This window comes from Vicugna pacos, chromosome 2 (genome assembly GCF_048564905.1).
Source record: "Vicugna pacos chromosome 2, VicPac4, whole genome shotgun sequence".
Taxonomy (NCBI): domain Eukaryota; kingdom Metazoa; phylum Chordata; class Mammalia; order Artiodactyla; family Camelidae; genus Vicugna; species Vicugna pacos.
Window position 1 is genome coordinate 11,777,465 of NC_132988.1, and position 27,962 is coordinate 11,805,426.

The 27,962-nt window shown below is 41.2% G+C and overlaps 1 protein-coding gene across 2 annotated transcripts in view; it reads left to right on the top strand.

Moving 5' to 3' along the window:
• Positions 1–26,732, top strand: part of RNF175 (ring finger protein 175) — a 35,003-nt gene extending 8,271 nt beyond the window's left edge. Inside the window, exons 2-7 of one of the 2 annotated variants that reach the window (XM_031670038.2) lie at positions 2,684–2,838; positions 12,031–12,138; positions 16,341–16,461; positions 21,161–21,297; positions 24,417–24,518; positions 26,386–26,732. In XM_031670038.2, coding sequence (XP_031525898.2) covers positions 2,684–2,838; positions 12,031–12,138; positions 16,341–16,461; positions 21,161–21,297; positions 24,417–24,518; positions 26,386–26,506 — 744 coding nt within the window. In that variant the 3' untranslated portion in view covers positions 26,507–26,732. The remainder of the gene's footprint in view (positions 1–2,683; positions 2,839–12,030; positions 12,139–16,340; positions 16,462–21,160; positions 21,298–24,416; positions 24,519–26,385) is intronic. The other variant, XM_031670040.2, reaches the window with a different exon arrangement.
• Positions 26,733–27,962: the final 1,230 nt, after the last annotated feature.

Genomic DNA, 27,962 nt, shown 5'->3' on the forward strand with positions numbered 1-27,962 from the left:
TCTGAAATGTGGCCCTCATTTCAAAATGACTTCCCATGCAATTATTGAATTCATAATGTGAATTTCTGACCTTTCCCCTGGCTGGTTGAGAAAATATGACATTGAGTACACACTTTATAGATAGTTAAGAAATTAAATATTTGCATATACAACACGCTATTGGGACTTTTTTTCTTTACTTTCCTTTATTTCTGATCTCCAAGGCCTATTTTTTAAAAGTAGCATGTCTATACATTTGAACATTGTTATGTACTGTTAATGAAAGACAGGCATCAAGTAAGAGAAATTTGGCATCTTCTAGAAATGGGTTGCAATTATAGATCTACAAGGAGAGAACTAGTTTTATAAAAAACCAGTCATCGCTTCAAACTACAGTAAAGTGTAACTCCACCGATCAGAGGAAATAGATTAGTCTTGTAAACTTTGGCTTATAGTCTAAAGTATAAAATATAAGAGGATGGTCATTTCACTAAATTAAAATGAACTAAATCTTTTTATTTTTCAAAAAAATCAGCATTTATGGGGTAAATGTTAAAGTGAATCAAATTCTTAAAACAAAAGGATGAAAAATGCAAATGATAGATGATCAGATTTTGAAAGATGGAGTTTATGTCCATTTCCTTCTTTCATATCAGAAGTAATGAACAAAAGAAGCCAGAATCTATCATTTATCCTCTATAACCATCTCCATGATGAGCTAGAGGAAATGAATGACCAAAATACTGAGGAGAATTTTTTAAGAGGCTACACACTCTTATTATCCATAGCAGAGTCACGGTTCTGATGCTGAGTGCTAAAGGAAACTGGGCGTGAGTCCTGGTTATCTAGCCTGTGGTTTCTGGCCCTCATGAGAAACTATTCTGCTCCCTCAAGTAAAGCTTGTTTTTCCTATTTGGATATATACACATTTATCTCAATTTCAAAAATAAAGGTGCAAACTCATTCATTACCTTTGACCACCCCCACAAAGCAGGACAGAAGATTAAAGCAATGATCTGACGAATCCAGGCAGGAGTGAAGAATATTTATTCTTCTGTGGAAGTACTGCTTGAAACTTAAAAACCAAAAAAGTAAGTGATAGGATATTTTTTTTCCCAAACTCTACAAATAGTTACTTCAGATTTACTCTGTGTGTATCTTTGTCCAAATGCATATGTATCATAACAGCTGTCATGTTCTCTGAGAGGAGATTTAGAGGCACCCTAAGAAGACTTCAGATCCAGGCCATTCACGGGGATGAAGAAATAAAAAGAATGAAAAGCCTGGAAAAATGTATCTTCTCGTTTGACATGGAAAGAAGAATGACTGTGGCCTGGCCTTTTTCATTTACACTTTGAAGTTCTATCAAATAATTTCAGTTACTGACTTCGAGACTATTATCACCAAGTTCTTATTAAAAGATCCAAAAACTTTTTTAAAGTAGACTCTTTTGTCTAAATCACCTCCTTTTATCACCAAGATGAACAAAGTTAGCAAATGGCATGTCTTTTTTATACTCAGGTGATAAACCTGTGACACACATGCTCTGAAAGCTCTTTCCACATCACTGGCAGACATAATTAATTGATCGTGATACTCTTTATTGATAAACCAGAACCCAGGCTCAGAATCTTCCTCGATAGAGCATTGCCAGGTGCCATGACCAATTAAAGTCCACACCTGAGACAAAACCTCTTTGCCATCCCCCTTGTATACTGGTGCTGAGCAAATATAGGTGGTCAGTCCAAATGTGATAAAACATAAAAGTCCAAAGGTTATTGCTATTATTTCAACCTATCTGCTTTTTACAGGTTGGTGAATAGCTGGTACTAGGCCTGATCTATAGAGTAGAAGCGTCACTATGGCAACTGTATCAAGTCATTGACCCACAGCCCATCAGCGCAGTCTGTCCTGCTTCCTGCCATGTGGGATTGAGGCCAGTCAACTTAAAGGACCCTCTGAAGGCTACCTGGACTCATGTCAGTGGTACAGGCCACAAGGGGTGACAGACAGAGGGACAGGAAAGGGTCTAATCTACAACTTGGGCTGCTTGGAAAAGGCACCAGTAATTGGAGAGAAAAGACCAGAAGCAAACCGGTGGGTTGCAGATCTGATCATCAGGCGCAAGATAACCCCACAGCTGGGATAAGAGGCTTAACGCTGAGGAGCGCGCTGGGACAGCGGGCAGGAGACCTCCCAGACGCTGCTCTGACTCCACTTCCGCCTTTGCCGGCACCGTGCATTTGCACACGTGCCGGGATAGTAACAACAGCCCCTCAGCATCCAGTAGTGTTTCCAGAGCGCTCTCCCAGCTGTGATCTCACTTGTTCCCCACTTTGGTCAGCCCAGGGAAGCAGGCACTGCGGTTCCCCAATTTTAACAACTCAAGTGAGGCTCATTAGTCCATAATCACATTGCTATTGCAGCCTAAAGTTGCTTTCATCTGAAGTATCCAGAGGAAGGAGGTGATGGAAGGTGGGTGTTTTGAATTACTTCCCACCCGAGTGTCCAGATAATGACGCCGACCTGCTCCATAGCTACGCATGCGCAGAACAGCTTGCAGTTGAGTGGGGAGCCAGTTGCATGTTCCAGACAGGATTGTGAAGGGGGCTTCCCCCAGCGTAGCTTCTGAATTGTTTACTAGTGGGTGTGCCATCTAGACCCTCAGTCACTGAAGGAGACTTTCTGTTCATCTCTCTGACAGCTGGTGACCCTGTTGCAGATGTGGGTTGTCCCTTTGTATTTCACGATAAAACTTTACTGGTGGCGGTTTCTGTCTCTTTGGGGAATGTTCTCAGTTACCACCAGTTACATCCTCTTCAGAGCTACCCGAAAACCCCTCTCAGGGGGAACACCACGGTACGTACATATTCGCTTCCTTCTTTGCCCATCATGCCCTTACTTTAACCATTAAAAATTATATTTAATTTCCATTTTCCTGATGGAGAGGAGGGTGTGACACTCCTTTGACCCTTTAGAGCAAAACTAGTGAGAGATCAGCTATACTGCTGTGAGTTCACGGAGAACATTTAACGGTGATTCAGACATGCCTGTAAAATCTATGACTTCAGATACTAGCTTGTGAAGGCCAGGAGAAAGAGAAGTGAAACTATTGTTTAAATTCTCTGGAGCACTATTTGCACGGTAATCTTTGAGCTCAGCATTTTATGCGATCCCACTCTAAGTCGAGTCACACGCATTTTATAATAAAGCAAGAGTCAGAAGTTTGTACTTCTAGCAATGAGGTATGTATTTTATGTCTGATAAATCATGAGTAATGGACAACTTATTACTTTCGGAATAAATGTGGTTTTAATATTCCAATGCTCACTTTAATTATCATTGCCAACCTCTTGAAATTTATGTAATTCCATCAGATCATCCACAAATCTTTCCAAAGTGCTTATAATCTCATAAAGTTTCCACAAGTTTGTTCTTATTCTCCTGGTTCTGGAGACTAGATCTGAATCCAATCCACATGCAATTGATGAGCTAAAGAGAAAATATGGAGCATTAAATGGACATTAGACAATGTCAAGTTTTGATCTGTGATGGAGAGTAAATTCTAAGTGGCTGTGAAATAGTTTTATGATTATTTAGCCATTGGGGTGTTTGTTTCTAATCCCCTAGAAAAATGGGAGAGACAAACATCAACTATTTCTTCTACTTTAGAGAAGGAAAATCTGTTCAGCGAGAGAAATCAAATACATGTGATGAGAAAGAGTGACATTCAAAGAAATGAATTCAAGCTTATGAGTATTTTAATTTAACACCACTTAGGCAAGAGCTTTAGGGTGGTTTTAGGAGACTTCCTAAACTGGCCAGTTTGGGGTTTTATGCAGCCTTTGTAGGGCCTGGTTTACTCCTCAGTAAATGGGCATATGGTACCCCTTCTCCTTCTTACAAAATGCTGTCAGTTACTTAAGACTGTGAGAGTGGTCTAAGTTTTGGATGAATTGAAATGCACTTGTTTTCATCCCCTGGATGTAATCCGTATTCTATTTCAGTGAAAACGGTTCACTTTCCTACTGTATAATGAATTACCTAAGCTAAACACAGTACTTCTGTGCCCGTGAAGCGGAACTCCATTCCCCAGAATACCCAAATCTGCCTCCTGACACGTCATGGCTCCTCCGTCTCAGGAGGCCAGGGTCTCGTGCCCTCTGCTTCTCGTGTTAGCAGTGCTCCCACCTCAGGTCCTTCCTGCCTGTGCTGCTCTGAGCCTGGCACAGTGTGAGAGCCAAGACACTCTGCTACTATTTAAGAGATAACAATGGGAGAGGCTCATCGGGGCTCCATTTCTTCTAGAAAAGCAGTCTGGATAAGGAAGTTCCTGTTTATGAGAGGTAGTATGCCCTAAGGACTTTGTACATCTTTGCTTAATCATCGTCTTATTGGTAAGGCACATCTTAGCTACTTTCCATTGGGAAGTGGAGGATGTCACGACCAGGGAGGAAAGCTGGTTGGAGCAAACTAGCAGGGTGTAGAATCTGGCAGACCCAAGAGGAGCCGTCTCCGAGACCAGCGCAGTTTAAACACTGGCTGTTCCTCTCATAGACCGGACCAAGACCCCTCTGTGGGAGACAGTAACCGAGAATGGGAAGTGGGTTTCCTCTCTACTGCAGTCGGGTTGACTGTCAACAATATCCAGGCTCAAAAACAGGCCGCAGGCCAGCCACAAAGAGCTGGGCTTGATCACATCAGTTCCAACCCCAAGCCAACTTCCCTTTGGGCAGGCTGCTCTGAAGCACAGGCACAATTTCTAATCTGGCGTATCTGCCGCCCAGTGCCATCTGAGTAGCAAGGAAGTTCTGGCCTCTAGGGCTCTACAAACTCACACCATCAATAAGCAGGAAGGTTTGGGAAGGAGGGGCAGATATGGAAGACACAGCATCCGTAACAGTGAGATGACATATTGAGCAGTGAATGTGTCAGGCCTTTTAAACATTAATACATTTTTTCATCTAATCTTCAGGACTGCTTTAGGAGCTGGCGTTACCCTCCTCACTCCATAAAGGAGGCAATCATAGGAAGACATGCCAAGTAGGGTGGCCAAGGTCGCACAAGCCGTAAGCAAGGGAGCCCAGCATCAAGCCACAGACTGGAAGGCAAAGCCCCTGCCCCCAACAGTGTGCTGTGGCTTAATTACATCAACAAACTGCTTTGCACAGAGAAACCCTGCAGTTTAAGCCATTATTAGTCAGACACACCTCTGATGCTGGAGCCACCTTGAGAGGGACCCCTCCATGCAGAGAGTATATGTGGAGTTCAAGGTCAGCACTCCGGTGTGGGCCGGTGTTGCCAGGGTTGGAGGGAGACCTCAGAGCCACCACTTTTTAGCACACTGACCTCTACCTTTATGTCACTGCACTGAACAATGGTTCACGGCGCTCAGCACCGGCCAATCATTAGGACCAATGGCCCAAGGAGTCACTGTGGCAGAAAGAACCCAAAGGCCTTCTCTGACCCTCTTTGGAGATGACATGGCCTCATGGCGATCTGAGACACCTTGTGCAGCCCGTGTGAGTTTCCTGCTCCATGTAAGTCCCCGTGGCAGACCCCTCCCACAAGGCAGGATTACACCCACAGGGGGAGGTGCTGTCTAGATAACCCTTGTATGTCAGTAGCCTGAAGTGGGGAAAGTGTTTCACCATAGAAATAATGTAAATGACAAATCATTTACCAGGCAAGCCCATAAACCCCCATTTAAACCATAATGTTTCACAAGATCCCTTCTGACTAGAATTCAGTGAAGCAGAATGTCTTTTAAAATAGCCCTGGCCCCAGCTCACACCCACTTCAGCCATCCAGGCAAGGCAACTCGGCCACAGCACACCCTGGGAAATCCCAGTGCACGCCCACTTGGGCCCCAGTTAGCCTGCCAACGCCACCCAGCACACAGGGGCACCACTATACAAGGCCACACCTTCAAGACTGGGAGGTAGCCGTTAATTCATGGAAATAAACACGAAAAGTCAAACAAAACGAGACAAAGGAATTTGTTCAAAAGGACAGAACAAGATAAAACTCCAGAAAAAAAATAAATAATGAAACAGAGACAAGTCACTTACTTGATAAAGAGCTCAGTGACAGTCACAAAGATTTTCACAAACCTTGGGAGAAGAATGAAGGGAACACAGTGAGAGCCTCAACAAATAGTTAGGAAAGATAAAAGAGAACCAAGCAGAGCTGGAGAAGACAATAACTGAAGTGGAAGATACACTAGAGGGAATCAATAGCAGATTAGATGAGACGGATCAGTGACCAGGAATATAGAAGAGTGGAAATCAGCTAATCAGAACAACAAAAAGAAAAAAAAAAGAATTAAAAAAAATTAGGTTACATTAAGGGATCTCTGGGACAACATCAAGCATTACTAACATTCATATCACAGGAATCCCGATGGAGAAGAGAGAGAGAAAGGGGCAGAAAGCATCTTTGAAGAAATAATGACTGAAAAATACCCTAGCCTAGGGAAGGAAAGATTTTCAGATCCAGGAACCACAGGGAATCTCATATTCTCGTATATTAATTTTATATCCTGCAAGTTGGCTGGATTCATTTATTGGTTCTAGTTGTTTTTTGCTGGAGTCTTTAGAACTTTCTATATAGAGTACCGTATCATCTGCAAATAGTGACAGTTGTGTTTCTTTCCTTGCAATTTGGATGACTTGTTTCTTTGTATTGTCTAATTGTTGTGGCCCGGACTTCCAATACTATGTTGAATAAGTGGCAAGAGTTTGCATCCTTGTCTCGTTCCTGATCCTAGAAGAGAAGTGTTCAGCTTTTCACCATCGAGTATGACATTAGCTGTTGGTTTGTTATAAATGGTCTTTATTATGTTGATGTATGTTCCCTCTATACCCTCTTTGTTGAGAGATTTTATCATAAATGGATGTTGAGTTTTGTCAGATCCTTTTTCTGAATCTGTTGAGATATCATGTGATTTTTATCCTTAGTTTTGTTCATGTGGTGTATCATATTGATTGATTTGTGGATATGGGATAATCCTTATATCCCTGGAATAAATCCTACTTGATCATGATGTTAAGGATATTTGCCCCTATGTTCATTAGGGATATTGGCCTGTAATTTTCTCTTGTTTTGTAGTGTCTTTGTCTCATTTGGATATCAGGGTAATATTGGCCTTGTAGATTGAGTTTGGGAGTGTTCGCTCTTCTTCCGTTCTTTCAAATAGTTTGAGAAGAGTAAGTAGTAACCCTTATTTAAATGTTTGGTAGAACTCCCTGTGAAGCCTTCAGTCCTGGACTTTCCTTGGAAGTTTTTGATTACTGATACTAGTAATTGATCTATTCAGATTTTCTATTTCTTCATGATTCAGTCTTGGAAGACTGTATGTTTCTAGCAGTTGTCCATTGCTTCTAGGTTGTCTAACTTGTTGGCATGTAATTGTTTATAGTAGTCTCTTATGATTGCTTGTATGTTTGTGGTATCCATTGCAACTTCTCCTCTTTTATTTCTGATTTTATATGGGCCCTCTCATTTTTCTTGATGAGACTGGCTAAAGGTTCATCAATTTTTTTTTATCTTTTCAAAAAAACAGCTCTTAGTTTTGTTGCTCTTTGCTATTTTTTAGGGCTCTGCTTCCACTTTCATCTTTATTATCTCCATTCTACTAACTTTGGGCTTTGTCTGTTCTTCTTTTTCTAGTTCCTTTAGATGTAAAATTAGGTTGTTAATTTGAATTTTTTTTGTTATTTCTTGAAGGCATGTATTGCTATGAACTTCCCTCTTAAAGCTGATTTTGCTGAGTCCCACAAATTCTGGATCTTTGTGTTTCCATTTTCATTTGTCTCCAAGTATTTTTTTTATTTCCTCTTTGATTTCTTTGTCGTTCTGTTGGTTGTTTAGTAGCATGCTGTTTAGTCTCCATGTGTTTATGTTTTTCCAGTTTTCTTCCTGTATTGATGTCTACTTTTATACTGCTGTGATCAAAAAAGATGCTTGATATGATTTCTATTTTCTTAAGTTTATTGACACTGGTTTTGTGACCTAGAATGTGATATATCCTGGAGAATGTTCCTTGTGCATTTGAAAAGAATGTGTATTCTTTTGTTGGATACAAATTTCTATATATACTTATTAAGTTCATCTAATCTGATGTATCATTTAAGGCCAGTGTTTTCCATATTGATTTTCTGTCCGGATGATCTATCTGTTGATGTAAGTGGAGTATTAAAGTCCCCTGCTTTTACTATATGGCTGTCAGAGTCTCCCTTTATGCCTGTTAATATTTGCTTTATGTATTTAGGTGCTCCTGTGTTGGGTGTATAAATATTCACAAATGTTATATCCTTGTCTTGGATAGATCCTTTTATCATTTTGTGATGCCCTTCTTTGTCTTTTGTTTTAGTCTTTGTTTTAAAGTCATTTTGTCTGATATGTGTGCTGCTACTCTAGCTTTCTTTTAGTTTCTATTTGCATGAAATATCTTTTTCCACCTTTTCACTTTCAGTTTGTGGTTCATGAGGTTCCTATATGGACCTATTCACATAAGGGTTTGTTTTAAGGTGATAACCCTAACCCATACCTTAATTTAAAATATTTCATTGCTAAAAAATTTATAGCCATCATCTGAGCCTTCATTGAATGGAATGGTCTTGCCTCAGTGTTGATGGCTGCTGACTGATCAGTGTGGTGGTTGCTAAAGGTTGAGGTGGGTGTGGAAATTCCTTAAAATAAGTCAACAATAAAGTGTGCTGCATGCATTGACTCTTCTTTTCATGAATGATTTCCCTGTAGCATACAATGCTATTTGATAGCATTTTACCCACAGTAGAAATTCTTTCAAAAGTAGAGTCAATATTCTCGCACTCCGCCACTGCTTTATCAACTAAGTTTATGTAATATTCTAAATCCTTTGTTGTCATTTCAGCAGTCTTCACAACATCTTAACCAGGAGTAGTTTCCACCTCAAGAAACCACTTTCTTTGCTCATCCGTAGGAAGCAATGCCTCATCCTTTTGAATTTTATCATGAGGCTGCAGCAAGTAATTCACTTCTTCAGGCTCCACTTCTAATTCTAGTTCTTTTGCCATTTCCACCACATCTGCAGTTCCATCCTCCACTGAAGTCTTGAACCCCTCAAAGTCATTCATAAGGACGGGAATCAACTTCTTCCAAACTCCTGTCAATGTTGATATTTTGATCTCTTTCCATGAATCACAAATGTTCCTAATGACATCTAGAATGGGGAATCCTTTCCAGAAAGTTTTCAATTGACTTTGCCCAGGTCCACTGGAGAAATCACTGTTTACAACAGCCATAGCTTATGAAATGTACTTCTTTAAATAATAAGACTTGAAAGTTGAAATTGGTTGATCCATGAGCTGCAGAATGGATGTTGTGTTAGTAGGCATAAAAACATTCATCTCGTCCATCTGCATCAGAGCTCTTGGGTGATCAGGTGCATTGTCAATGAGCAGTAATATTTTGAAAGGAGTCTCTTTTTGTGAGTAGTAATTCTCAACAGTGAGCTTAAAGTATTCAGTAAACCCTGTTGTCAGTCGATGTGCTCTAATCCAGTCTGTTGTTCCATTTATTGAGCAGAAGCAGAATAGACTGAGCATAATTCTTCAGGACCCTAGAATTTTCAGGATGGTAAATGAACATTGGCTTCAACATAAAGTCACCAGCTGCAATAGCCCCTAACAAGAGAGTCAGTCTGTCCTTTGAAGCTTTGAAGCGAGGCATTGACTTCTCCTCTCTAGCTATGAAAGCCTTAGATGGCATCTTCCAATAGAAGGCTGTTTTGTCTATACTAAAAATCTGCTATTCAGTGCAGCTATCTTCGTGAGTGATCTGAGCTAGATCTTCTGGATAACTTGGCTGCAGCTTCTACATTAGCACTTGCTGCTTCACCTTGTACTTTTGTGGAAACAGTGTCTTTCCTTAAACCTCATGAATCAACCTCTGCTAACTTCAAACTTTTCTTCTGCAGCTTCCTCACCTCTCTCAGCCTTCACAGAATCAAAGACAGTTAGGGTCTTGCCCTGAATTAGGCTTTGGCTTAAGAGAATGTTGTGGCTGGTTTGATCCTCTATCCAGACCACTCAAACTTCCTCCACATCAGCAATAAGGCTGTTTCACTTTCCTTGGTGTGTTCACTGGAGCGGCACTTTTCATTTCTTTCTAGCTCTTTTCATTTGCATTCACAGCGTGGCTCACTGTTTGACACACGAGGCGTAGCTTCTAGCCTGTCTCAGATTTCAGCATACCTTTCTCACCAAGCTTCATCATTTCTAGTTTCTGATTTCTAGTGAGAGCCATGTGACTCTTCCTCTCACTTGAACACTTGTAGAGTTATTAGTCGACCTAATTTCAGTATTACTGTGTCTCAGGGAATAGAGACGCTGGAGGAGAAGGGGCTAGAGATGGGGGAATGGCCGGTCTGGTCAGGAGCAGTCAGAACACACCCAGCATTTATGGGTTAAGTTTGCTGTCTTACATGGACATGGTTTGTGGCGCCCCAAAAATATTACAATCAAAACATCAAAGATCACTGATCACAGGTCACCGTAAAAAGTGTAATAATAATGAAAAAGTTTGAAATATCATGAGAAAGACCAAAATGTGACACAGAGACATGATGTGAGCAATACTGCTGGGGAAAATGGCGCCTCTAGACTTGTTCAATGCAGGGTTGTCACAAACCTTCAATTTGTAAAAAACACAGTATCTGTGATGTGCAGTCAAGCCAATTGCAATAAAACAAGGTCTGCCTATATAATCGATATTGTAAAAACTTTGTATAGTGATAGATGGTGACTAGACTTATAGTGGTGATAATTTCTTAATTTATAAAAATCTCAAATCACTATATTGTACACCCAAAACTAATATAATATTATAAGTCAACTGCACTTCAATTAAAAATTTTGATAAATAAATAAAATAACACTGAAACATTGCACCAGTAATACCAAAGGGCTTAAGTATTTGGTGCAATGCCTCCAACAGGGAGGAGGTCAGGGAAGGTGAGAGAGTTGGGGACAGGGCTCCAGGGGTCAGAGGTGAAAGGGTAGAGTCAAGTCTCTGAAGAGAAACTCTGAATGAAGTTTGGGCTGAAATGCAGGAGAGAGGGTTCAAGAGGATGGGGAGGGTAAATAAGGGCTGAGGACTAACAGGGCCTCCTGCCATATTCACCCCTGTGTGTAACATCTCAGCACCCCCTTATCTTCTCTGGGTACCAAGGAGGGCCCTCCAGCCCCACTGCTTCTTGTTCCAGTAGGTGGAGCCCTGGTAGCCTCTTCCCACATTCTCTCAGGCATGGAGCATCCCGAGGCCCCTCTGCAGTTTGTCTAAGGGCTTTTACTGCCTGGAGCGAGGGAAACAAACACAATGCATGGCTCCTTCTAGATCATGTCCACTCTTGCCCTCCACCCCCAGTCGTCTCACTCCTCCACTCGGACCCTGTGGGAAGAGGCGAGTGTGGGACTCACAAAAGACCCATCCACGGAGCAGAAAAGCCAAGTCTGAAGCGCTCTTGTTCCAGGGCTGGGGAGGGGCTGTTCGAGCGGAGAGCTGATGGTGGAGGGGTGATGAGCGCTGCCCTGGGGCTGGGAGCAGCAGGAGGAGGAGGGAAGAGAAACGCCTGGAGGAGGAGGTCTGTCTCTCTTCTTGACTTCCATCTTTTACTTGCCTCCAGGGTGCTCCTACCAAAACCACTCTAAGCGAACCCGAGGGCCAAGTGAGAAAAGGAGGAGAGGAAAGTAGGCGGAGCCCCATAGAGACTAACCATTCCTGAAGGCAGTTTTTACATGAGGAACATAAATAAATCACAATGAATTGACATGTGCATGTGCATGTGCATAGAATCCTGTGTGCATGACAGTATTATTTATACATTGCTTGTTCATAGTATACTCAGACTCTAGATTATTATTCAGTTCAGCTGATATAATATACTCAGGTTCTTATACGGCAGAAGCAGAATTTTAGAAACTAAAAACTGACTAACAATGTTTGAAAAAGATAAAGTATTTTCTAATATATCACTTTCTGTGCTTCTCCCCATTTTTCACTCCACAGATTGGTCTACAAATGGTTTCTTCTCATCTACAAACTCAGCTATGCATTTGGTGTTGTAGGCTATTTGGCGATCATGTTTACAATGTGCGGATTAAATTTATTTTTCAAGTAAGTGTTTCCAATGAAGACATTAATATCTCCAAGCACTTGCTCGTCACATTCACCTGGGCCGCTTCTCTGTATCTGGAAGCTGCATTTGGCCCCAAAATTTTCCATGCATACATTGTTTATAGTACTACCATTGTTATAGTAGATGTCATTGGGGGAAACCAGTAGAAAAGGAAGAGAAAAGCCACAGATTAAAAAGTGTTCCAAAAATTATAAGCTTTAAAGAGAATCTGCAAATTCAAAAGATCACCATTAAAAGCAGGCCTACATTTGTGATAGAGTAATTCTTACTGAACTACAAATTTCCCTTCCACAAAATTCTGAAATGTCATTTCTTTCTATATAGCTTCTTCCTATATTCTGGGAAAATAATTTAAGACAGGCCACACAGCTGTGGAAAGCAGCTCAAATGAAAATTCCCCAGAATCTCTTTCACATTAAAACTTCTAGAATGGTATTATATTTGGGAATTCAAGAGTTACAAATATTAACTACTATATATAAAAATAGATAAAAAACAAATTTCTTCTGTATTACACAAGGAACTATATTCAATATCTTGTAATAACCTTAAATGAAAAGAACATGAAAATGAATACGTGAATATGCATGTGTGACTGGAACATTATGCTGTACACCAGAAACTGACACATTGTAACTGTACTTCAATTTTAAAAAGCAAACAAACAAAAACAAAAAACCTCTAGAACAATGTTGTCCAATACAGTATCCGCTAGTTTATGTAACTACTGAGCACTTAGAATATGAAATAAGAGATGCTCTAAGTCTAAAATACACATTGGATTTGAAAGACAGTATATGAAAATAATTTTTATATCACCTACATGTTGAGATAATAGTACTCTGGATGTATCGGTGAAATGATTTCATCCCTTTCTTTTTACCTTTTTAATGTGGCTACAAGAAATTTTTTCATTTTCTCTTTATGTCCAATCTATATCCATTGGACAGCACTGCTCTAGAATTTTCTTTCTGGTGTCCAGGAAATCCCTTTTGCTGAGGGCAGTTAGAAAAGGAGGAAACTGAGTACTTAGAAATTGAAAGAGAAGTGAAATAGCAGAGCGAGAAAGTCTGGGGAGAAATAAAGGAAACCAGGATAATTGTATGTGTGGCTCAGAACCGCGCTCCCGTCAGGAAGAGGGTTGCTGAGATGCGCTGTGGTGGGGTTCCCGCAGGGAAGGACGCGGCTGTGTAATCGACCTACATTCTGGAGAGAGAATTTAAGACAGGCACACAGCTGTGGAAAGCAGCTCAAATGAAAATTCCCCAGAATCTTTTTCACATCAAAGTTACTCTAAATCTCTGGGACTTTAATAGAAATTGAAAGGCAGAGGTTGGCAGCCCTTAACTCATAAAATAAAAAAGACAATTGGAGAATCAGCCCTGGGGGAAAGGGCTCTTCCTTCATCAACCTGATTTTATTGCATGCAACTTTCAGAGAAGGGGCTCATATCATTTTCTTGCAGGAGAAGCATAGAAAACAATTGTACAAATCTATTATTACTAACGCTGTAGAAAGACACTGATTTATTTTTTCAGTATACTGTATTTTAATGAATGTAAAATATTAAGGACTTCTGTGAAATTACTTGGGACTATTGTTGCTCCAAGATTATTATCTTTTTTCTTTTTTTTGAACATTTTTTATTGAGTTATAGTCATTTTACAATGTTGTGTCAAATTCCAGTGTAGAGCACAATTTTTCAGTTATACATGAACATACATATATTCATTGTCACATTTTTTTTCCGCTGTGAGCTACCACAAGATCTTGCATATATTTCCCTGTGCTATATTATCTTTTAATATATGCCCCATTTTAAGATCCCTGTGGGGAGGGTATAGCCCAGTGGTAGAGCACATGCTTGCAAGCACAAGATCCTGGGTTCAATCCCCAGTACCTCCGTCAACAAGTAAATAAATAAATAAACCTAATTACCTATCCACCCTCCGAAAAGTAAATAAGAAGAAGAAGAAAAAAATTACAACTTAAAAAAAGAAAAACCTTAACCTCGTTTTCCTATAGTGAGTCATACCAAGAACCTAACCCTTCAAATGGGAAGCAACTTTTTTTCACTAGTTGTTGAGCATAATTGTATTGATTCCTTTCTGCAGAATCACAAGTTCATTGCTACACTTTTTATCAATTAGATTATAAATACATGTTCCCCGGGATGTGAGGGAAGGTCATCTTCATTACTCTGCACTGTCCCAACTCTCAAACCCTGAAGGGATGAAGCCACCCGCTGTGTTGGAATTCCCAGTTCACGTCACCAAAAGACCTCTGCCCTCTCAGTCTACAAAGCCTATGCCTTTACCACTTCCTCCTCAAATTAACAGAGCACAGAAACAACCTGGAAAAACTTCCAGAGACAGACTCCCCAACTGCTTATAGAGATAGCAAACCAAAAGTGCCATGATGAAGAGCCAGATGTTGTACATCAGAAATTGACACATTGTAACTGACTATACTTCAACTTAAAAAAAAAAATCCAGATGTTAAATTAGGAGCTAATCATTAACTTTTAAAGAAATATTTATCTTTAAAAAAGAAAGAGGGAGATAGCATAGAGAATCCTAGTGTATTTGAAATACGATCCAACTTGCAAAAAATTTTTTTTGATTAACACACAGCAATTACAGCATAGTAGCAACGGGCCTCAAAGCTTGAGCTGCAGTCCTACTTTTGTTTTGCACCAGTCATCACGTTAAGCAAATCATTTTTTTTCTAAAGCTCCATTTTCTCAAGAGTAAAGTGGGGACAATGCAATCTGTCTCAAATATTTTCAGTAAAATAAAGTATTTGAAAATATTCTATAAAATCTAAGCTTGAGAGCAGGGATTCTCAGCCCTAGCTGCTGTCCAGACCTCACCCTGGGCCCCTCAAAGTCTCCCTAATTTAAACAAAATGTAATTTAAAAATAAAAACAGTAAGAAACTTTCTTAAAAAACTGAAAATAGACTTACCCTATGATCCAGCATTCCCACTCCTGGGCATATATCCAGAGGAAACTCTAATTCAAAAAGATACATGCACCCCAATGCTCATAGTGGCATTATTTACAATAACCAAGACATGGAAACAACCTAAATGTACAGCAATAGATGACTGGATAAAGAAATTGTGGTGTATATATACAATGGAAAACTACTCAGCCATAAAAAAGAATAAAGTAATGCCATTTGCAGCAACATGGATGGACTTGGAGATCGTCATACTAGGCCAAGTAAGCCAGAAAGAGCAAGACAAAGAGATCACTTATGTGTGGAATCTAAAATACGATACAAATGAACTTGTTTACAAAACAGAAACAGACTCACAGACATAGAAAACAAGTTTATGGTTACCGGGAGGAAGGAGGGGTGGAGGGATAAATTGGGAGTTCGGCATTAGCAGATACAAACTATTATATATAAAATAGATAAACAACTAGGTTCTACTGTATAGTACAGGGAACTATATTCAAAATCATGTAATAATCTATAATGGAAAAAGAATATGAGAAGGAATATATGTATGTATCACTGAATCACTATGCTGTACACCAGAAATTAGCATAACATTGTAAACCAACTATACTTCAATAAAAATTAATTAATTAATTATAAAAAGAAAAGGAAAAATGTTAGAGCCCCAGAAGGTGGGCTCGTGTATCAGTAGATGTGTGAATCTCCCCAGGTGACGCTAATCTATAGTTAGGACTGAGAACCATTGCACTATTAAAGAGGTTCTTAATGTTAGCTGCCCCCTGGGACCATCTGGCATCTGGAAAGCCTCCAAAAATATTGCTGCACGGGCCCCCACCCCCAGAAAGCCTGATGTAATTGGCCCGGCTCACAGCCTGGAGATGGAGGTTTTGACAAGCTGCCCAGGTTTTTCCACGTGCAGCCAAGCTTGAGAACCGCTGGAGAGAGTCTACTTGTCTCAGCACTGGGGTCCTAAGGAGCCTGTAAACACTCTCTCAAGAACTGCTTTGTCCACTTAGCACTGAGTGGTAAAATCTGAATGAAACTGAGAACATTTTCAATTCTTTCATTTGGAAAAAGGAAAACAAAGGAGCGGGAAAACACACCCTCAGGAATCTGCTGGACGCCACGGCAGGAAACACTTTCCAAGCTGCAGCCCTCCCCTGCCTCCGCAAAGGCCATGTTCTTACCTTCTTCATTGTTGTTTTCGACAGAATCAAGGCTAGAGATTCCATGGACTTCGGCATCGTGTCCTTGTTCTATGGCCTCTACTATGGAGTGATGGGGAGAGACTGTGCGGAGATCTGCTCAGATTGCATGGCTTCTACTATAGGGGTAAGTGTGGCTTTGAAACCATTCATGGTTATCTTACACATTTGCAACTGTTTTCAGAAATAGATGTCTTTTTTGATTCTCCCATCCCAAATGCTCCCTGGATTCTCCTGGCATCAAAACTGTCTTAGCTAATTCATTGAAAAATGAATTTCTTGGAGGGGAGGGTATAGCTCAGTGGTAAACCATGTGCTTAGCAGGCATGAGGTCCTGGGTTCAATTCCCAGTGCCTCCAGTAAACAAACAAACAAACAAACCTAATTATCTATCCTCCCAACCCCCTGAAAAACAGAATAAAGCTATTTTTTAAATAAATTTCTTATTTACATAAAGTGATTGAGAAATAAGGCATCTTTTTAAATAAAATACGGTAATTATTTGGAAGTAACTACATCTAGCATACTCAAATTGCCCACATTTAAAGAACTAGTAAAATTCAACAACAACAAAAGCCCTTTATCCCTGTTGATGCAAATAAAAGTCATATTTGATGCACATAAAATGCTTAAGAATCAACCAGTACCTCAGGGTAATATTTATCATAAGGTGAGTTATACAGCATTTGAAGAAGAAGAAGACTTAAAAAGTGTGCTGAATGTATTCTGACTATATATTGTTCCCTGGAATTTAAAGAAAAAAAATCCCTAATAGTTTTTCTTTTAACTCTCTTTAAATTAAAACTCAGGATGGACGTATTTTCTGGTTAGATGGATTCCAGATTCAGGTATTAGGAGTACCCATCTGCATCTGACACACGCACATCTCTTAAAAACTTACACACCAAGGGCTTGGGGGATGGCCCAGTGGCTTCAGGAATTCCACGCCTCTGCCCTCTACCAGTCTCTTGGTACACAGCCAGTGTGAAATGGGAAACCCAGTGTGAATAAATAACAAGAGCAGAGTGAACTTCTGGACTGTTCTCTCTCTCCATTTACGGGGCAGGACTGAGTTAACATAACCTCGACCTCATCCCCTCCCGTCCCCTTTCCCGTCCCTGTAGGCACCATCTTACTCTTTCCCTAGAGCCTGAAACCCAGCTCCTGTGGTGAGATGCTGGGAACCTCTACCATATGTCATCTCTGGGGCAACTGCCTTTTTAAATAAGGTTTAAGGTGAGCACAGGAGGGAGAGTTTTTATTCCTAGTTCCTCCAACAAAAACCGGAGCCATCCCCCTTGAGAATATTCCCAAAGCCTCTTGTGCTTGTTTACGGACAGGAGAGGGAGAGAAGAGTTGCATGCCCTCCATTCTCCGGTGAACCAGGAGGAAGAGATTCAACCTAGCAAGACAACCAAGGCTTTAAGCACCACTTTTCTGGAGATTTCTCACCTGATCCCACCCCACCAGTCTTCAATATCTTGTCATCTCCTGTCATCCTTATTCCAACCACCAAATATATAAACCCACCACCTCAAGCCATTGGCACAGCCACCAGTGACCTGAACTGATGGGTGTGTGTGTGTGCGCGTGTGTGCACACTGGTGCACGTGCTTGTGACAGAGGTAAAGAGGAAGCAAAGGGGGAGCAACTCCATTCTCACACCAGTTCCTGAGCCCCAGACTAATTAAGTCAGACTCCGGGAGTGGAGCCAATGCGTCTGCTTTGTTTTAAAAGCTCCCTAGGAAAAGGAATGAGCTCTTAAGCCATGCAAAAACATGGATGAATCGTAAATATATATATATTGCTAAGTGAAAGAAGCCAGTCTGAAAAAGCCACATGCTAGGTGATTCCAATTATACGACAACCTGAAAAAGGTGCAGCTATGGAGATGCTAAAGAGATCAGTGGTTGCCAGGGGGTTAGGGAGGGAACAGGGTTGAACTGGTGAAGCACAGACACTTTTTTTAGGGTGGTGAAATTATTCTGTATATGATATTCTAATGGTGACTACATGACACTATGCATTTGTCAAAATCAATAGTAATTTATAGCAGAAAGGATAAACCTTAATGTATGCAAATCTTAAAGAAATCATTTAAGATGTCAGGGAATGCCAGCATACAATGTAGACTGACAGAAGAGTAATTGTATTACAAATGTATGAAATAGCCTCACTGAAGGGGGTGGGGAAAAAGTGCTGACCTAAGTAACTTTGAAATAAGTGGAGATCTAAGATTAAAAGCAAGAGGAACTGTATGTAAGCACTGAACTCTAGTTCATAAATGGTTTCCCTCAGGGCTGTGGTTAACAATTCTGATACCACTATACATGCATTCTGGAACTGGACTACTAAGTAAATGGAAGACCCATAGTGGAAACAATGTTTCTTATTCTCAGAAGGTTGCAGACAAGCAAGGAGAGAAGACTGGAATGGTCTGTGTAGTAATGCATGAGAGTTGAAGGCGTCAGTCTGAACTCATGTTTAGCTTAATATAGATTATATGTATCTCAGTGTAGATGATACATATATAAACGTGTATACACATGGGATAGTATACACAGACATATTTCCATGTTCTGTCAGGTAAGAGGCGTTAGAAACAGTGACACCTCAGTAGCAATGAGCACACCAAGTGCCCATATCTTGGTTTCTAATACCATTCTACAATAAAAGAAAACAGGGTTCCTTGGAAAATGGCTGATTCTAGGTCTTAGCAGGGAATATACAGTATGAGTCTGGAATATCTTGTAGTGCCAGAAAGTAAGGAAGTGCTCAAAAAAAAAAATCCACACATAAGAGAAAGCCCACAATGATGGGCATATGTCAAAGAGACGCAGAAGCCAACTGACTGAAAGAGACCCCAATGGCTGAAGCTGAAACAATCAGAGCAACAAAATAGTAGCGGTAAGAGTAGTAGTAATAGTATTTGGTTATAACTTGAAATATAAAATAAATATCCATGAGTCCATAGTGACATAAATAAATGATTGAATAGCTAGATACATAAATAAACAGAGAAGAATAGGCAAATTTCCTATGCAGAAGAATTCCACATAATTTATGTAGATATTCCACCCCTGAGAAAGTTTTATGGAGCATAGTTCATAACTCCCCACTCCTTAAGAGTGGGCTGCTCATGGTGTTGGTGATTTCCTTCCAAAGGATACAGTGTAGAAAGGAGGAAAAGAACAGGTAGCTTTATAGTGGAGAAACTTGACAAACACTACCTCCAGCTGGGTGATCAAGAGCCACATTGTCAGTGATGTCGTGGTGATGGCACGTACCTTGCTACGGTGTGGTCAGAATGGCCCTTTACCTCTGTTACCTTCCTCCCTAAACCCCAGGATAATCAACAGAAAAAAAAAAAAAAAAACCTCCACTAAATTCCAATGGAGGGACACTCTACAAAGTATCCCCCAAACTGTCCAAGTCATAGGAATAAAGCAAAGTCTGAGAAACTGCCAGAGGCAAAAGCAGCCCAAGGAGACATGATAACTAAATGGATGGGATTCTGGGAACAAAATAAGGACATTAGGGAAGCACCAAGTAATCTGAATAAGGTATAGACTTTATTTCGTAATGATGTATCAATGGTGGCTCGTTAATTGTGACAAAGTTACCATACTAATGAAGGTGCCAATCAGAGGAGAAAGTTGGTTTGGGAACCCTGTGCTACCTTTGTATCTTTTCTGTGAGTCTAAAACAACTATAAAGTCAACATTTAATTTTTTAAAAGAGCTTCTTAGACATTCTAATGGGCTGCCAGTGTTGAGAATCACTCCTTATCCACAACACTGCAGCGAGGTAGATCCCAAGTTAGAATTCTAAATGCATTTCCTTCTAATGAGATTAATCTATGTGCTCCCTATAATCCCATGGGATTGTATTTAAATTAATTAAAATTTTAATTATATTAAAATTAGCTAAAAAGTACATAGATGGCTGTGAGTCTGTTTTGTACACTAGAAACTGACACACTGTAACTGACTATACGTCAATTAAAAAAATTTACATAGACGCCTGGATTTACTCCAGATCTGTGCATCAGAGATTCCAGGAAAATAAAGGGAAGAGTCTGGGCAAGCCTGAAAAGCTTCCCGTGTGATTCTGAACTCCAGCCCTGGGTACTAACTGCTCCTTTTGAAGGATTCCTCAGTGGACCTTGACTGGATGTTATCATTAGCAATGTGCTTTGGGTCCATTTGTGGTTCAGTGAGGTTTTGCTTGGAAACCTTTGCCCCCTGTAGCATTATTTTTATGGGGAAAAGTGTTTTAAGGTCTAAAGCAACAAAAAAGTGGTAAAGACTCTATGTCCCAGAAAGAGAAAGAAAAATACCACATAATATCACTCATATGTGGAATCTAAGAAAAAGACACAAATGAATTTATTTACAGAACAGAAACATACTCACAGACATAGAAAACAAACTTATGGTTATGGTGGGGGAGAGGGTGGAAAGTGATAAACTGGGAGTTTGAGATTTGCAGATACTAACCACTATAAATAAAATAGATACACAACAAGTTTCTTCTGTAGAGCACAGGGAACTATATTCAGTATCTTGTAGTAACCTATCATGAAAAAGTATGAAAACATACATATGAAAAGAATATGAAAATAAATGTATGTATGTGTATGTATAACTGAAACATTATACTGTACACCAGAAACTGACATGATATTATAAATTGACTGTACTCCAATCTTTTAAAAAAGCAAAAAAAAAAAAAATACTGTGTCCGAGAGCCTGGCGGTGGCTTCCCTGTGTTCGGAGGATGGTGTGCACGCTCCTTTCCCACAGTGACCTGTGCATTTCCCCCAGCAGTTCTACAGTGTCAGTGGGATGCCCACCAGGAGCCTGTCAGACAACATCTGTGCCGTCTGCGGGCAGCAGATCATTGTGGAGCTCGACGAGGAAGGGCTCATCGAAAACACCTACCAGCTTTCGTGCCATCACGTGTATCCTTTGCATGAGGAACCCTTTGGCCTTCATCAGGCCAATTGTAGGAAGCCATCTTCAGATAATCTGTGTTGGGCACGGGAGATGGCGAATCAGAGAAGATAGTCTCATCACCTTCCTCCTCCTTCCTCTCCCCAACTCCCCCGTGCCTGCTGCCCTGCTTCCCTCCCATCCCCAAGCCCCAGACCTTTATCCTCCTGCCCATCTTCTTTTGGAGACTTTCTGGCAATCCCTGCTGAATACTGAACTACTAGTTAAGGTGAACCTCCTCCTCCTCCTTCAGTAATTTCTTTTTCAAAAAGGAATCTTCATGCCATATGGACCTGAAGGCTATAGCATCCATGCAGAGATTGGCTGGGAAAGCTGGTAAACCATAAACGGACAGGTAGCCAAGAAGAACCAGGGAGAGAAGGGGTTGGGGAGTGAAAAAAAGAGTGAAATTTAGGTAGAGGGAGGAACTCTGGACTATCCAGGTGGAGCCTGTGTCCGAGTCTCAAAGGACCAAGAACGATAAGGTGTGCTTTGCCTGAAAATAATCTTTAGGAACCTGCTGTGTCAACAGCAGTGATGGGGGAAGCCGAGTATCAGCTTTGGTCTTGAAAGGAGGATAACACCACAGGCAGCGGGACACCTTAAATCACACAGGGAGGAACCAAAATGTGAGCACCCTGTTCTCGGACCACTTGGCTCCTCTGCCTATGGGTTCTGCCCCTAAATAACCATCTACTGGCTGAGGAACTTGAGGTGTTAAGGACCAGACAAGCCTGGGCCTGGAAACCTGCATTCTCTGGGACTCCAGTCACCTTGAGAAAGACGCCGTAAGCTGAAAGATGCTGAGATCAGGAGCCCTATATACCAGAGTTGTGCTTGGGTTGGCCAACCATCCATATTTCAATTCTTTTCTAAATGCAGGGGAGAGAAGCCATCATTTATCTTTATTTTATAGTATAATACCAATTTTATCATCTCTCTCTACACACAGTCATTTCAAAGCTCTGGCATGATAAGGTGGTCTAACCATCTGTCTTTTGCCTCTGAAGCCCACCTAACGTGGTCAGTAATACCTTAGATGTGCAGTGCTGTGATCTGATTCTGTCTGATCTGCAGAGGTTCCATTTATTCCATCCTGAGAGTAAAAACCTGGACCAAATGCATCTGAAATGTAATAGGAACCCTGACGCCAACACTTAAGCCTTAACGTTTTAAGGTAAGAAACACAAAGCTATCCCATGTGGACTTCTATGTGGTTTTTCAGTGTGATACCTTTCCCCAAAAAGGCTATCAGTCTTAGTAGAAATTTTCCAAGTCTGGTCCTAGTTTTCAATATGACTTCCTTTTCAAATGTTGGACCAGAGCCCCTTTTGCCATTTGCAAGTGGAAATATTTTTCTCTCTCCACCTTTAAAAGCCCTTAGGGATTGTTGTACATGTGTGCATATGTAATCTGAAATGTAGTCACTTTTAAATTTGCTTTTCAGGGAGTATCATTAATGGCCTATTTTCACATGAGTCATATTAGTAAGGAGCAGGCAAACATGAATCATATTAACAAGGGGTGGGAATCTGAGTCCCACTCGGTGGCAGTTCCGCCCATGAAGAGGCTTCTCAGCACAGAGATTTTGAAGATAAAAGAAAATGTTAGGGGAGGGTCTAGCTCAGTGGTAGGGTGCCTGCTTAGCATGCATGAGGTCCTGGGTTCAATCCCCAGTACCTCCGTTAAATAAGAAAATAAATAAACCTAACTACCTCTTCCCCTAAAAATAATTTTTAAAAAAATTTTTAAAGAGAGAACATCAAAGAGGAGATGGACATTTCAGTGCTGGCTCTGTGACCCCTGAACTCAATATTATCCAGAAAATGGGGCTATTCTCCAGCCCTTTTGAATGAAGGGCTGTAAGGTTTAGGGTTCAGAATCTTTGTTCTAATACACGACTTTACGTTAACCCAAGCATGTTGCAAAATGACCCCAATTCCAAGAGCGTGAAATACTGGAAACTCCTAGTTGCACATGGATCTAATGTTGAGGAATGATCTACACGGCCTTGGCTTGTCCTGACCTCCTTGATCCTCCGTCTGTTAGAGAGGGGACTCCCACATCATTGCCGTTCATTTGGGTGTGTCGCAGGCTAGTCAGAACATTATATGGTCTTGACCCAGGAAACCACATTGAAATCAATGACTGCAGAAATAAACAAGGCATCAGGACGGGTCTCACTATAGTCCATCATTTTACCTACACCTACAAGTTGTGGAACCTGGGGGAAATATGTTTGCCAGAGTAACCGGATTTGAGTGATTCATTCAAATATTCATTCAGTACACAAGCACTTAGGCACTGCTTAAGGTGCTGAGGACAGGGACGAATGAGTCATAGTCCCCCATGAGTGCACAGAAAGTCAAGATACAGCATGACATGTGCTCTCTAAGTCCCTGGTGCTACAGGAAAACGAAGGGTTCACTCTCAACTTTGGGGCCAAAGGGTCAAACTTTCTGGACAAGGGGTTGCATACAAATGAATTTGTAAATGCCTAGAGTTTTAGTGTTTATTAGATTTTTATGCTATGAAAAAATAAACTGGCTTCTTACCAGTAATAAAACTTTGAGGAAAAAACTGATGAAGCTAATAGAAGTATTTGTAAATTTATGACCACAAATAATTTAAACTCATCTAAGGGCCAAAGACAAGTCTGACTGCATAGTAGGTAATGAGCAGTGCACAAAAACCAGACAGAGAAATGCATGATCCACGAGGCAGGGAAATTGGAGGATGCATTTACATGTGACTTCTGTTAAAAAAAAAAAAAAGACTTCCACATTTCTTATCTAATTTAATGACAGGAATCAAGAATCAAGTGAGGTACAAACACGTAAAGCCAAGAAGATCAGGAAATTCCTCAAGGTCATCAGCTATTGCAGCTCTGACTCCAAGGTCACCATTCTCGGGGGTTCTATTGTTCTGCAGAATCTCCCTGAGAAAGTCAGGTCCACAACCGGGTCACAACTAGCAGCCATTGTCACCTCCACCACTCCACCCGACAGTGGGGATCACTTTCATTATGTCATCGTGTAGTAGACATTGCCTGAGAATATCCAGAAGCTTCCCTAACGAGATGCCTAAGCTTTCATGAATTCTGCATCCGAGGTTGGTGTATCGTTGGGAAAAAGCAGACCTGCCCTTACTGCAAAGAGAAGGTTGATTTGAAGAGGATGATCAATAACCCGTATCCTTTTTTATATAAAGTTATGAAATAGTGTGTTAAATGTTTCTGGTGACACAGTCTGTAACTTCCCTTATCTTCACTATCAGTGTAGCAGGAAACACTATGTTTTCCCCAACCACCTATTTCAAAATGACTTTCCTGTCTCACTGCTCCCCTGTGCTTTGGTTACTCTTCTTATTAGGAAGTTAAACGCCAAAAAAGATCCACTCTACTCTTCAGAGTGCATGCATTCTACTGTAAGGGCCTTAGTGGAAATGTGACGGAACATTGCAAAAGATAGGTATATGGAAAGATCAGCTGGCCAGCTAACTAGACAGACAGAAAGATGGCTCATAGGTAATAGGTGCATGGGATGAATGGGTGGAGAGATAAACAGATAGATTAGAACTGAAATTTTAAAAGCCCCAAATGGGAACCAGAATATAGAAAAGTATTGTTCGGTTGCACCAAATTTTATTACTTCCAGAAATGCACGGGTGCTTTCCCCTGGAGTTCCGGCTGTGTCAGTTCTCTGCTATGCCTCATCTTTTCTTAGGCTGACTCAAAAGGAGTGCAGACCTACTACAGATTTGGGTGGTGAATGGCAGCCATGAAAGTTTTAGAGACAGCAAGGGTCCCCCAACTGAATAAACTCAAATCTCATTAAGGTCACAGAAGGGGGACGGCCCCGCGTGGGGCTGACTGCAAAGACTGAGCCCTCAACCCCACCAGGGGAGAAAATGGCACTAAAGCATATCCCCCACTGAGCAGAACACCAAGAGGACGGCTACAGCCTGCCCGGTATCCTCTCTTCTCCCAGGAGACAGCCTTCCTCTTCTTTCTGAGTACCAGTCCCCTACATGTCATAGTGCAAAGGAGACGCCCCCGGCTCCCTGTGCCCCACCCCAGCTCCACACCAACTCTAAATACACAGCTTTAACGGCTGTCGGCAGCAACACCCCATCTCTGAGAACTGGTAAGTAGGGCCGCAGAGGAGGGAGCTTGGATGGGTCCCTGGGTCTCGGAGCCACGCCACGGCCACAGAGCACACCCTCCGTGGCCACCAGCTCCCCGACAGGCCTGGCCTTTCCCGCTGAGTCGGTGCAGCTCCAGCACAACCAGGGCCAGAGGCGTGTGGTGCTCGGTCCTCCGTCCCCCTTCCTTGCATCCACTCTCCCTGCATCTCCCTCCCAACAGGAGGAGGCTGAGTCCAGAACAGCTTTTGGTTAATAACTGACTGATGAAACTGCAGTATATAAATCTTTGTTATAAACTCGGTCATAATATGATCATAAATGTCACCTGAATGATCGTGTAAGTAACAAAGGACAACTGGTTTCTTTGAGAGAAAGCAACAATCTTGAGAGAAAAAACTTTCATGGTCCTGGGAGCATAAACATTTGAATATTACATGTACCCTTTTTCTTGAGACTCAGTAGAAGAGCAACAGTCCACAAGCTGTCGTTTTTTTGTGTGGAGCATTGCTAACAGAGATGCTACGTATTAATGAAGTTCCTTTAGCACCATTTATCAAAGATACCAGGGTAAGGCAGGTGTTATCTGTGAACTAATATTTTCCTTTTTAACATGCAGTGAGCCGATGGCAGGGGAACCCAGAGCTGGGTTTTTTTTCTCACTTAGAGCAGTTTCCATTTCCTTTGCTGGTGGGGGAGGTAACTAGTTTTACTCATTTATTTCTTTTAAGTGTCGGTACTGGGGATTGAACCCAGAACCTTGTGCGTGCTAAGCACACACTCTGCCACCGAGCTGTACCCACCCCCCTGTAGACAGTTCTGAATTACTTTTAGAAATAAGGTGGCGTGTTAATAATGATGAATATTTCTGCTATGTGGCTGTATGCAGAGCAACCTCCTTAACTGAGATTTAGCTGGGAGCGCACACACATTCTATACGGACAAATCCTGGACTGGCTTCGTTACCTGGTGGCCTGGCAGCCCGTGGTGATAGGAATCGTTCAAGGCATTAACTATTCTCTCGGGCTGGAATAACACAGACGACTTACCCCAGAAGCAACGTCTCACATGTTGAGATATTTTCAAATCCTTGATCATACATTTCATATTGATACTCTTTTTTTAATTTTCGAGATGATCCCATGAATTTAGAGAATGGAATAAAACTTGGCCATCTGTTTTCCATCTTGTGGAACGAATCTTCAAAGACGCTGATCAATGGAATAAACAAATAAAACGTGCTTTGCACTTTTTCCCGTTACGATTGTTTTCTAATGCACGCATGTGACATATTTGGTACAACCCACCACAGGACATCCTCCAGTTTGGCGTATAACGATTTCACCCTTCATGTGTTTCAGAGGTTTGCAAAGTACTTCTCAGATACAACATTAAGGAATAACAAAAACCTGCTTATCAGTTCCACATCTTCAAAGAAGCAAGCAGAGTTGTTAAGTGCTCGATGGTTTAAGGATATGGTCTTTTCTGTCCTTGGTACTTGTTACCACGTGGCAGCTTTGACACCACTGAGACCTTCTGGGTCGTCCTCTAGTTACTGGTTACTCCGAAACCTCTAGCACTAGTGCCACAGCCCACTCCATGGACCAGATCTACGCTGGCTTTCCTGGGGCTGCCAGATGCACTCAGGCCGCCCCAGGGCTGCACTAAAGGGGAAGAATCACTCTTTTTTTGTGCACCCTGTTTACACACACACACGCACACACAGCCATTCCATTGCCATACGCTGCTTGTATTTTCTTCATAACATTTATCAATACCTGAAATCATATCAGAGACTCATTCGTTTATTGTTTGCCTTCCCCTCCATGAAGACAGAGAATTTGATTGGTTTTGTTCCCTACTATCTCTCCAGCACTCGGAGCAGCCCCTGGCACACAACAGGCACTCGACAAATAACTTGCTGAACTAAGTGAATTAATCCAGCAAGAAAGAAAAAAAATGAATGGAATTGCGAAGACCAGTCAGAACGAAGTCACCCAAGAACAATATGTTAAACTCCCCCAGATTAATTTGTTTTCAATGACTGGTCATTTGCTAAGCAGTCAACATGGTATACATAACACCAGACATCTCCTTTCCCATCCTTGAAGGTGTTACACTTGTATGAAGTAGAAAGGAAACACACCCATTGTCAAAAATATGGACAATGAACTTAATGCTGTACCACATTCCATCACAGTTGTAATGGTAACGCACACTAAGATTTCTACCTGTTCGTATTTTTCCTTCTTGAAACTGCTCAGGGCTTCAGTATCACAGCTGGCTCACCATCCAGATTATTAGAAGATTTAACTCTGGTTTATTTCTCTGCTCAGCAAACATTTCAACAATTCAATATTTACTACGTACCAGGCATGGGCAAGGATTAAAAAGATACAACAAGATTCTTGAACTTTGACAAGTCCCTGAGTCTATCCACAAATCAAAGACCTCCCAGTTGCATAAAGCGCCAACTAAAGATTTGTTTTTC